The following is a 13,101-nucleotide window of genomic DNA, read 5'->3' on the forward strand; positions in this document are numbered from 1 at the left end:
ACTGGTACAGTGCTGACACAATGTTATAGGAATAACCAGCCACTTTTGAAGTGAATGCATTTTATGGCTCTTAAACCATAAAAAGCATTTGGTTTCAAAAAATACCTAAAAAAAAAAAAAAACGAAAACAAAAAAGCATTTGGTTTCTTTGCAAGGCATCTACATTGTTCCTTTGGTATCATCACACAAACTAGATCATGAAATTAACGTTAACACACATTACAAAACACCATTTTTCTAAGTTGTGAACTTGGTCAGTAACTCTTAGAATTGCAGAAATACAAAAAAATTCTTCTTCCAGCACATAGCAAACTAATGTCTACACAGTTTTGAAAACAGACCCTTAAAATTGAACTTGAATTTTCCACCTCTCACTTGACACTTATATTATCCCAGATTAAGGAAATTTTTGGATAGCCAAGGCCCACTGAGATTATTAGTTTAGAGATTTTTTTTTCCAGTGAGTGAAAAAAAACATTTAGGGATAATAATTTTATTTAGGGTAATGAGTTTGGATGTTTTTGGTTATTTTCATCTTGGGGTCTAAATAGCTTTGAAACTACAGTGGTCAATGTTTAAAATATGAATTAAGCTCTTCCTATGGTTGTGATTTTTGTAGGTCAAGTCTTGGTTTGTTTCTAATACTCGTATTCACTCGTTGCATTCCTCAGGAGGTTTTATGAAGATGGAGCCATTGTCTTGGGTGAAGAAGCAAACATGCTTGCCGGCATGCTACTTGGACTCAATGCTATTGACTTCAGGTACTCACAGCTCAACCAAATGAGCTCAGTTTTTAAATGACTATACCCGCTAGTTTCTGCTCATGGCTTTTCTTCCAGTTTTATAAGTGAAATACGGTTAGACTTTGATATTTGAGTTCTATTACTTTCAGATCAGTTAGTTTTAAAATACTCCTAGAAGAAAGAGAATAAAATGGGTTCAAATTTTAACAGGGCTGCTCTCTTAGGCTGGGTAATAGGGAGGAGTAGATTGTATCCAGCAGCAGGACTCTGATGGCAGGCAAGGGGAATCTCTGGATTTTACTCTCGGTGTTTTCAGCTACTGCTTTAAAATCTAAAGAAATAGATTGAAAAGAGAAGATTTAAAGAAGCAGATTTAAAGTAAGCAAGGTTCTCCTTTTCCCATGTCTAGATAGAGAAAATTCTGGGAGGATGTCTTGGGTGCCTTATAGTTCTTGTGTTATTAATATTAATATAGAATATAAATATTATTGTTAATCTTTCTTTCATTCTCATCAAGATGAATCAGTTCCAGACTAATAAAATCTACTCTCTAGATTCTGAAAACATAATCTTGCATTTAATTCATCTCAAATTATACATTATATTAAAAATAAAACGTTATCTGTAAGAAAACTCAAAGATAAGAATGAAAGGATATTGTTATAAATAGAATCATTTGAAAAATTCAAGAATATTAACAAAACGAGATTGAAATGACTTTCGGGCTTTGACTTTAACTAATAATTATTTGACTTTACATTCCAGTGTGGTTGGAATTTAATAATTATTTGACTTTAAATTTCAACGTGGTTGCCTTTATCTAGTAACTTACTTTCTCTTTCAAATATTTGTCATTTCATGTCTGGAATTCCCCTGTTTGTGACTTAATAAACTACTGTTAGCTTCATTTCGAGAATGAACATCATCGAGTCTAAAGGTTCTCTCTTTGAAGTGTTTTATTGCATTTATTTACTTGGTGTGTGTGTGTGTGTGTGCATGCGAGTGCCACAGTATGACTGTGAAGATCAGATGATGCTTTGCGGAATTCTGGCCTCTCCTTTTACCATGTGGGTCCTGAGGATTGAACTCAAGTCATCAGGACTGGTAGCAGGCACCTTTCCTCAGCAAACTATCTTGCCAGCCTGAAGAATGGATTTCTGAGCCTCAAGTATTGCTAACTCTTTCAATAGGGTATCGGATCATCCTAATCCTTTAAGTCCATGTTTTATGTGTTTGAGGGTTTTTTTTTTTTTTTCTCTTCTCTTTTAAAAATCTTATTTCATGTTCATACCACCACATTCCCCTCCTTGCCATTATATACTCATGGTACAAAATGCATACAGTCTTAATTTTTTTTACTCTTTTTAAAATTATTATCATTTATTACAATTTATTCAGTTTGTGTCCCAGCTGTGGCCCCCTCCCTCCCCTCCTTCCAATCCACCCTCCTTCTCTCTTCTTCCCCTGTGCCTCTCTCCTAGTCCACTGATGGGGGAGGTTCTCCTCCCCTTTTATCTGACCCTAGCCTATCAGGGCTCATCAAGGCTAGTCTAACTTTTAAAGTTCCCATAGTCTTTAGCAGTCCGAACACTGTTCAGAAGTCTCAAGACTGAAGTCTCTTCTGAGTCTTAAGACAATCTTTTGACTGTGAATGACTGTTAACAAAGAAATAAGTTACATACTTCCAACATACAGTGACACATTCTCATTCTAAACGGGAAGAATGCAAGCATATAGAGCTTAGACAAAAGCAGGAACTGCAGCAGGGCAAACACCAAATCCCGTGGTTCCGTGCCCTGTGTTTGTGGCTTTAGTTTCAAAGGACATAGATGGAGCCATTCCTCCATACACCATGCAGCCTACAGTCTGTGCCGCTCTCTCCGGCTGTTTTCACTCTTGGCATGCGGCACTCCTTGGAATACATTTTATGGTCCTGACATCTCCACCATCGTAGGGTCTACACTGTAACCCTGCCTTCACCTTCAAAGCTTCATGACGTGGCCTCTCAGGGCCTCTTTGCAGGGACTCTCACCTGTCACACATTGCCTGCCATCTGCAGCTTCCTGAATTCTTGGAAGAAGAATCCCTGATCCCCTCAGTCTTGCATCTATTATGCCATCAAACTTGACTCACTGCCAAGTTCTGCTTCCACCTTGGGGTGGAGCCCAGCCTCCTAGGACTACAGTTGTAGCAGCTTCTATGTGCTGAAACCAGTAAAAGAATAAAATTTTAAAAAATCCCTATACAGTTGCTTTACAAGAGCAAGAAATGCATCAGGCTCTCTTATTTAAGAACTTGGAGCCTAAAAAGATCATCCTGAGTGAGGTATCCAAGAAACAGAAAGACACACATGGTATATACTCACTTATAAGTGCATATTAGACATATAATACAGGATAAACGTACTAAAATCTGTACACCTAAAGAAGCTAAGCAAGAAGGAGGATCCTGGGTAAGATGATCAGTCCTCACTCAGAAAGACAAACGGGATGGACATTGGAAGAAGGAGAAAACAGGAAACAGGACAGGGGCCTACCACAGTGTATCAAAGCAGATGCTGAGACTCATAACCAAATTTGGGCAGAGTGCAGGGAATCTTATGAAAGAAGGGAGAGATAGTAAGACCTGGAGAGGACAGGAGCTCCACAAGGAGAGCAACAGAACCAAAAAATCTGGGCCCAGGGGTCTTTTCTGGGACTGATACTCCAACCAGGGACCATTCGTGGATATAACCTAGAACCCCTGCTTAGATGTACCCTGTGGCAGATCAGTATCCAAGTGGGTACCCCAGTAATAGGAACAGGGACTGCCTCTGACATGAACTCAGTGGCAGGCTCTTTGATCACCTCCCCCTGATGGAGGAGCAGCCTTACCAGGCCACAGAGGAGAACAATTCAGCCAGTCCTGATGAGACCTAATAGGCTAGGGTCAGATGGAAGGGGAGGAGGACCTCCTCTATCAGTGGACTTGGAGAGGGGCATGGCAAGAAACGAGGGAGGGAAGGGGAGAGGGTGCTACAGCTGGGATACAAAGTGAATAAACTGTAGTATAAAAAAAATAAAAATTAAAAAAATGATCATGCCACTCCACTAACTGTTGCACTGTCTTAAAATTTCTTCTGCCAAGAAAATTAGTCCATTAGTTTGAAATTCGGTCTCACATATGTTCTCAAAATGTGCACCAAATGTAGCCAGATTCTTTGCCAAACTGTCATATTCTTGATGGAATCTTTTCTCTGAACCCTCATTAGCTGGGCTTCCACTGTCCGAGTTTCTCTGGATTGCTGTTACCAGGCTATATTGTTGCCTTCCAAAGTTCCGTTAAAATGGCCTATTAAGCTCTGCTCATAACATTTAATGGCTTTTCCAGCCCAAATTACCAAAATGTTCCATATTGCTCCTATATAATAATGGTCTAAAACTACACGGTCTAGTTTACCACAATAATGAGCCCATTTCCGATAGTGCTTATGTATTAGCTTCTCTGTTGCTGTAATGAAATCCCCTGACAAACAGCCTAAAGGAGAAGGAGCTTGCTTTGGTTTGTAGTTTCAGAGGGTTAGAGTCTATCATAGTCCTATCAGTGGACTAGGGGATGGCCATAGTGGAGAAGAGGGAGGAAAGTGAATAAATTGTAATAAATAATGAATAAATAAAAATTTTAAAAAAGGGGGCTGGAGAGATGGCTCAGAGGTTAAGAGCACTGGCTGCTCTTAGAGAGGTCATGAGTTCAATTCCCAGCAACCACAAGGTGACTCACAACCATCTAAAATGAAATCTGGTGCCCACTTCTGGTGTGCAGGCATACATGCAAACAAACATTGTAAATAAATAAATCTTTTTAAAAATTTTTAAAAAAGAATCCATCATAGCAGGGAAGACATAGCAAGTAGAGAAGACAGGTAGCATGGTGACAGGAGCAGGAAACTGGCACACACACACATTGCATCCCCACTCAGAAAGCAGAGTGGGAGTAGGATGTGGGGCCAAGCTGCAAACCTCAATGCCGCCTCCCTCACTGACAGCTTCCTTCATCCAGACTCCACCTCTTAAAAAACCCATAACCATCACAAACAATGCCATCGGCAGGGGACATTCAGAACTACCTTTAGGGATATTTCTATCTAAACCATAACTTATGTGCACGTGCATGTTTGCCTGTGTGCGTGTGCATGTGCGTGTGTGTGCGTGTGTGTGTGTGTGTGTGTGTGTGTGTGTGTGTGTGTGTGTGTGTGTGTGTGTAAAATGTGCATACACAGCGGTCAGGGAACAACTTTTTCGGTGTTTCTTTTTTCTTCTACCTTATGTGGGTTCCAAGGATACAGTCAGCAGGCTTTTGCAGCAAGTGTCTTTGCCTGCTGAGATATCTCATGAGTTATGGCTCACTGGCACTTTGTGATCAAGTGAAAGACATACCTTAGTAATGGTGGTGAAAATGAAGGAAAGCTCATGCCACTTTAATTTTGTTCTTATTCAAGCCTGGAAAAGTAAATGCAAACTCATTGTATAAGTATGTTAAAAGGACTATTTTAGCAGTCAAACTCTGGAACAAAATTAGAAGGGTAGAGTTCATAGGTGACTTTTTTCCTTTGAAATATTTTTTATAAGTGTTTCTATGTTGATATTTTTAGAGGATGTGATTTTACTGTTGTTGTTTTAGTTGTTTTGATATTTTTTTTGTTTTGTTTTGAGACATTTTGTTTAAAAGAGGATGGCTGGTGTGGGTCAGCACACCCAAATCTAGAAGAGGTATTTCTAACAGTAGTAATCGTACAACCAAACACCTTTTTATCCTTTTATGTGTGTTATACAGAAGTGAAGATTACTGGATTAGGGCTCAACACAGTAATATCTCCTTTATTGGCATTGTGAGCTCACAGCATGCCCTTGAGCAAGCTGCTTAATCATTTCCATGGTCTGTGGTCTCAGAAGAAGATTATTAGAGATTACAGGATTTCAGCATCTCTTGGAAATCTAAGATCCAAGCTTTTTCATTTTTCATAAAGTTTAGAAATTCTTTTTTGCTGGACAATTATATGAATTCTAGGGAATATAGAGTGTCACCTGAGAATTTATATTGAAATATGGAAAACAAATCTTCTTTTTTTGCTGATGATTTTTTTATTTTATACTTTTTATTTTTATATTAATCACAGGTTATTTACTTTGTATCACAGCCATAGCCCCCTCTCTTATTCCCTCCCAAATCCCACCCTCCCTCCCTCATCTCCTCCCTGCCCCTTTCCAAGTTGACTGATAGGGGAGGTCCTCCTCCCCTTCTGTCTGACCCTAGCTTATCAGGTATCTTCAAGACTGGCTGCAATGTACTCCTCTGTGGCCTAGCAAGACTGCTCCTCCCTTGGGGGTTGGGGGAAGGTCAAAGAGCCAGCCACTGAGTTCAGGTCAGAAATATTTCTTGTTCTCCTTACTAGGGAACCCACCTGGATACTGAGCTACCATGGGCTACATCCAAGCAGGGGTTCTAGGTTATATCCTTACATGGTCCTTGGATGGAGAAGCAGTCTCATAGAAGACCCCTGTGCCCTAATATATTTGGACCTTGTGGAGCTCCTGTCCTCTCCAGGTCATACTAACTCCTCCTTTCATATGATTCCCTGCACTGTGCCCAAGGTTTGGTTATGAGTCTTAGCATCTGCTTTGATACACTGCTAGGTAGAGTCTTTCAGAGGCCCTCTTGTGGTAGGCTTCGGTCCTTTTACTAAAACAAATCTTTTGAACATTCCTTGCTGATATTTTGAATGTCCAGTAAAAATCAACATATTGCCAAATAGGCTTATATATTTAAATGCTAGTTACCAGGAAGTAGAGCTATTTGAAATGATTACAACGATTAGAATGTATGGCCTTGTTGGAATAGGTGTGGCCTTGCTGGAGGGAGTGTTTTGAGGTTTCAAAATCCCATGCCAGGCCCAGTCTTTCTCTGCTTGTGGATCAGGGTGTAGCTCTCAGCTAGTTCTTCAGAAGCACATCTGCCTGCCACCATGCTCCTACCATGATGATAATGGACTAAGCCTCTGAAAATGTATGCAAGCACCCAGTTAAATGCTTTCTTTCTGTAAGAGTTTCTGTGGTCATGGTGTCTCTTTATGGCAATAGAACAGTGATTAAGATGTTGATTTCTCAGTAAAATTTATTTTTGCTTTATGAAACATTATATAATATATTAACTGTCATCTAATGCTTGTCATTGGTATTGAAAACAGAATAACTAAGGTACCCATTTGTAACAAGTTACAAATTATGAAAAATATCCCATGCAGTCGGATCTTTAATATATGTGTACTAATATGAATGTTTACTGTCTGCTTTCTTAGCTTCTGCCTAAAGGGAGAAGGATTGGATGGCACCTTCCCTGCTGTAATAGATTATACACCATATTTGAAGTTTGAGCAAAGGTACTTAAATTTTTGAAATGTCATTGAAATCTTAATTGTAATTTAATGCTTTGAACAATTTTTTCTTGTATGCAACGTTCTTTTTTATTTATTACAATTTATTCACTTTGTAGCCCAGCTGTAGCCCCCTCCCTCATCCCCTCTCAATCCTACTCTCCCTCCCTTTTCTCCTCCCATGCCCCTCCCCAAGTCCACTGATAGGGGAGGTCCTCCTCCCCTTCCCTCTGACCCTAGCCTATCAGGTCTCATCAGGACTGGCTGCATTGTCTTCCTCTGGCAACATTCATTTCTTGTCAGAAAATATTAGATAGAACCAGGGAGATGACTCAGTGAATGAAGTGCTTGTCTTGCAGTGTGAATTCTTAAGTTGGGATCACTAAAACTCAGAAAAAAGATGGCTGTCGTGTAATGGGTATGTAGCCTTAGCTCTGGGCAAGTAAAGACAGGCTTCCCCCCAAATTCATGGTGGGGCAGTCCAGCTGCGCTAGTGAGATGCTGATTGAATAAAGAGACCTAATCTCAGAAAATAAGGTGGAGAGCCATAGAAATAGACACTCAAAGTTGGCGCCTGGTGTATGCCACACACACAAAGACATTGAGAGAGTATTAGTGAGTGTCACCTCTAATGGCACTGTCAATATTTATGAAAACATACACTTCTATATTAATCTCATTGTGTAGCTTATATAAAAATGTTTATTTATATTGTCATAGCAAAAATAATTACTACCCATGCTCTGAAATGATACATTAAAACTTCAGAACTATAGTTCATTAGATTGTGTTCCATTTTGTAGAAATAAATTTTACTATCACTTTTGTTGTTAAACTTCAGTTATTCTAGGTAAATTCAGTGGAAAGTTTACTGACATGTATATTGAACTGTATGTTTATAAAAATTTTATAGAAGTTAATCCCACTGTTAGTCTAGATAAGTGTTACATAAGAATTGTGGATTTCTTAAAAGTTCTCTGAAAATTAATTAGGTGAAATCTGTAGAATTTGTCCAGTTTCTATAAAAATGATCTTGTGAATAGCATGAAAATGTGTTATACTTAAATATTGTAGTCAGGCCTAAGTTATAAGATACTCTGTATATATGTAATATAGATACATAAGCTTTCAAGGCATATATGTTACATATTAATCCAGGAAAGACATCCCTCCCCCCCATGCCTCTGTCCCCCTCTCTCATTTTTTTTCTTTCTTTTTCTCTTGAGACTATAAGGTCTCTGTAGCTCTGGCTGTTCTGGAATTCACTATGTAGACCAAGCTGATTTTTAACTCACAGAGATCCATCTGCCTCTGCCTCCTAAGTGGCTAGAATTAAAGGCATATGCCACTATCCCAGCTTAAAAAGACAATTTCTTTTTGTCAGGTAGGTGTGTGTGTGTGTGTGTGTGTGTGTGTGTGTGTGTGTGTGTGTATGTATAAGACATTAGAAACTTCTGAATATACAGTCCCTTGACTCCAAGAAAACCAGCAGCTGGAAAGAGAGTTCAACTAAAAATATGTGCGACGTTTTCTGGGGACATGTAATAACAGACCAAAGCAGTTATTACACCTAAGAGTAGCTTGGTGAACTTCTTTGGGGTGAGTTTTATGAACATGGGTGAAAGACTCTCTTTCTTCCAAGTGATTGGTGTGCTCTAAACTTCTAGGCAGCTCAGCTTCTCTAAGAATTTTCTAGGCTTTTGTCCCTGCTTACAGACATCTTGGTTGATCTGTATTTCTTCCAGGTAGCTCAACCTCTCTCTAATTCTTTTAGATGGCTTGGCTGGTCTGTACCTCTTTTAAACAGCTAGTCTCATTGGAGAATGTTCTCATCAATCCACGCTGCTTATATTATGCTTGGGGAGGGAGGAGCTTAATGAAGCTGGTCAATTTCAGAGACTTCCTGAAGCTATGGAGTTGTTTATTTCCTATGCTTTATGAGCTTTCTTGTTGGATGGAATGTTTCATTTTTCCTTAGACTCTCCTAGTCTTTCAGCTTCCCTTTAACTCCCAGTGTTTTAAGGACCTTTCCTCTAAGATACAAGGTTTTAATCTCCAAAGAAACCACTGTACAGTAGCCAGTTAACTGTTTCCTTTGCTGTGTGGAATCTTTTTTATTGTATGAGCTCCCATTTGACAACAGTTGACATTATTTCTTATGCAACTGGCAACATATTCAGGAGTACTTGCTATCTCTTAATGTGTTTTCCTCTAAGAGTTTTAGGGCATTGGGTATTTATTAAGTCTACAATGAATTGGAATTGTTTTCTATACACGGATCAGTTTCATACTCTACAGATGTATTTTCCAGCACCATTTGTTGAATAAACTGTCTTCTTAATATATGTACTTTTTAAATCTTCGTCAAAAATCAGATGGCAACAGATGGCTTATATCTGGGCTGTCTATTCTGTTGCACTACAAGTCTGAATTTGTGCCAGTTGTGCTGTTTTATGACTATAATTCAATGGTATAACTTAGATATGATGGTAATGTCAGCATTATGTTTTTTGCTTAGGATTGCTTTGGCTATCAAGGGTCTTTTCTGCTTCTATATGAATTTTAAGGTTTTTTGTTGTTGTTCTATTTTTGTGAAGAATGGTTTTGAAATCTTGATTGAGATTCCATTAACTTGATAGGTTGCTTTTGCTAAAATAGTTATTCTCACAATATTAATTCATTTCATGAGCAGGGGAGGCCTTTTCATCTTTCAGTTTCTACTTTAGTTTCTTTAGTACAGAAAAGTTTTCATTGTAGACGGCTTTCACTTCCCTTTTTCTTTCTTCCTTTTTTTTTTTTTTGAGACAATTGTGATTGTTTTCTTCATTTTTTCAATGTGTTTGTCCAAGGTGGACGAAATTTTACAGTGTAAATATCTCCTCATGTGTGGTCTGTACATAAGCCAAATAAACTCATTGTTTGATCAAGGGGGACTTCGGTGTATGTGCACTTTGACCTGCCATGTGTGCTCTGTACAGAAGCCAAATAAATTCATTGTTTCATCAAGGGGGACTTTGGTTTACGTGCACTTTGATACACAGCTGTGTCCCCTCTGGAGCGAAGAACGCCTGTCTATGGCTTCCAAAGAAAAGCTGACAGTAGCTTATTAGATTAAGAGTTTTCTGGTTGTGTCGTCAGGGTCTGTTGTATAAATAACTATCTTGAGCTTCTTACTTCCTATTTATATACCTTTTATTTTCTTCTCTTGTCTTCCTGTTATATCCAGGACTTCAGTGTGTCCCCATGAGCCCATATATGTTCTATAGTTTTATTCCACTGTAGTCATTGTGCTGGGACTCATACATCTGAGGTTGGATTGTTGGTAGATTCGGTGGTTTGAATGAGAAACGTCCTACATAGGCTCACATATCTGAATAGTTGGTCCCAAGCGGGTGGCACTAGTAGGGAGGTCATGGAGTCGTTAGGAGGGAGAACCTTGTAGGAGGGTTTTGAAAATTTATAGCTTTACTAGGGAGGGCTTTGAAAATTTATAGCTTTACCCCACCTCCAATTCTCTGCTTCATATTTTGGTTTGAAGATAAGATCTCTTGGCTTCTTGTTCTGGCCACCCGCTACCATGCCTTCCTCACTGGACTTTATGGACTCTAACTCTTAAACCATAAGCCCAAACAAACTCTTCCTTCTCTAAGTTGCTTCTAGTGATGATATTTTATCACCACAGCAGAAGAGCTAACACAGAAGTCAGTACTAGAGAGTTGGGTTATTGCTGAGAAGAATCTGACTGTTGTTCTTTGGAGGAATGTGGAAGACTCTGAAATGTCAGATGAGAAGAGTTGTTGAATGCTCTAAACAAAACTAATTAGCCATTCTAGTAGGAACTTATAAAACAGATGCTGAGAGTAACACAGAACGGGGAGGTCTGGTTCTTGAGAATTCAAAGGGGAACCTCAATTAACAGCAATGCTTGGGGCCATCTATATGATATTTGGCATAGTCTGAGTACCTTCTTGCCTTGTCTTAAGAACTTACTTGAAGCTAAATTTAGAAGTAATGGACTAGCTTTTGGTGGAGGATGTTTCAAGGGCACATAATACTGAGTCAATGGTATGGTTTTTGCTGATAACACTTTCACTGCTCTATGGTGAGAAGGAGCATGAGGCCAGAAAGAAATACAAAACATACAGCTTGGAGTGAAAAACAGCACCAGGAAGCTTTCTTTTATAGCAAAGCTATGTGCTGAAACAGAAGCTGAAATTGTTAAGGAGGTAATCACCATTAAATCAAGGTCTCCTGCTCTGCGCTAGAACAATGGGAATGGTGTTCGCAGGACAAAACTCTACCCAGTTAAGCTTCCAACTTGTGAAAAGAGAAAGCCCAAAGTGATTCTTGTTCCTAGAAAGCAATTGTTTCAACATACAAGAACCGCTGCTAAGGTGTTTTAAGAGTATGTGGACCTATCTGCATTGCCCCGTGGCACGCCTGGGTTGGCTACCCAGAGGCTATTTAAGCTGTGGGCTGGCTTTCCCCGGGGTCCGAGGATTGTTCAATGTTCGTGAATAAACTGCATTGAAAAAAAAAAAAAAAGAGTCAAGCATCTATCCCAAGTTGGCACCTGAACTTCGCAGTGTCATTCTCATGGTGCTGGCTTTGGACACATGAAATTTACAAAAGCAAAGCATTCTGTATTCTTTCTGTGTAGTTTCAGAGGCCAGGCAAGTGACTAGTGCAGTGCTATTGTCACTGTCAGAAGAGCATCCTGAGACAGCATTGTGTGAAGCCTGGGTTTCAGTGGAGACCACAGCACTTTGGAGATGCCTGAGCTGTGAAATGTCTGCCAGGGAGAGCTGAGTACAGAGAGTGGAGCTAGGCCAACAGGGAGCTGTGTATCGCCATCAGCAAAGCTGGAGGGACTGTCCCTTGGTAGAGGACATGGAGCTACAGGATTTAATAGTTGCCCTGCTGTGTTTTGGTCTTCCTGTGGTCAGCTTTTCCTCATTAGGCCCTAGGTGCCTTTGGAATAGAAATATATATTGCTTTTTTATGCTGGAAGCATATGATTTGATTTATCATTCAATAAGGGATTCATAGTTAAGGGATTACTTTAGGTCTCAGAAGTTTCAGACTTTGGAGCAGTGTTGAGACTGTTAAAGACTATAGGGACTTTGAAAGTTGAACTAAATGCATTTTGGATTATGATATAACTATGAGCCTAGGGAGGACAAGGAGTAAGAGTGTGGTGGTTTAATAAGATGTATTCCGGTAGTCTTATGTATTTGGACACTTGGTTCCTAGTTGGTGGTGCTGTTTGTTTGGTGTGTGTGTGTGTGTGTGTGTGTGTGTGTGTGTGTGTGTGTGTCAGCAGGGGTGAGTTATGGAAACTTTACAACACGGAGCCATTCTGGAAAAAGTATGTCACTAAAGTGGGGTGTGGTGATCTGAATGAAATTGGCCCCATAGACTCATAGTGAGTGGCATTATTATGGCCTTATTGGAGAGCATGTGGCCTTGTTGGAGGAGGTGTGTCAGTAGGGATGGGCTTTGAGGCTTCAGAAGCTCAAGCCAGGCCTAGTGGATCACTGTCTCTTCCTGCTGCCTGCCAATCCAGATGTAGAACTCTCAGCTACCTCTCTAGCACCATGTCTGCCTGTGTGCCACCGTGCTCCCTGTGATGATAATAATAGACTAAACCTCTGAACTGTAAGCCAGCTCCAGATAAATGTTTTCCTTCATAAGAGTTTTCATGGTGTCTCATAACAGCAACAAAACCCTAAGACAGGGCTTTCAGAGTTTATGACCTTGTACCACTTCTAATATACTCTCTGTGCCTCATGTTGTGACTGAAGATGTGCTCTTTGCTTCTAGCTCCAATGACCTCCTGTCATGCCACCCCTGTCATTATGGACTCAGAAGAACTGCAAGCTAAATAAACTTTCTTCTTAAGTTTCTTCTTCTGGGTGTGGTGTTATCACAGCAACAGAAAAGTAACTA

The 13,101-nt window shown here is 39.7% G+C and overlaps 1 protein-coding gene across 4 annotated transcripts in view; it reads left to right on the plus strand.

Annotated features, from left to right (window-relative positions):
• Nucleotides 1–13,101, plus strand: part of Rundc3b (RUN domain containing 3B) — a 137,664-nt gene that overhangs the window by 67,377 nt on the left and 57,186 nt on the right. For 3 of the 4 annotated variants that reach the window (XM_060373885.1, XM_060373884.1, XM_060373887.1), the window contains exons 5-6: nt 672–761; nt 7,078–7,158. In XM_060373885.1, coding sequence (XP_060229868.1) covers nt 672–761; nt 7,078–7,158 — 171 coding nt within the window. The remainder of the gene's footprint in view (nt 1–671; nt 762–7,077; nt 7,159–13,101) is intronic. The other variant, XM_060373886.1, reaches the window with a different exon arrangement.

Source organism: Meriones unguiculatus, chromosome 21, assembly GCF_030254825.1.
Source record: "Meriones unguiculatus strain TT.TT164.6M chromosome 21, Bangor_MerUng_6.1, whole genome shotgun sequence".
In the NCBI taxonomy this organism is placed as follows: Eukaryota; Metazoa; Chordata; class Mammalia; order Rodentia; family Muridae; genus Meriones; species Meriones unguiculatus.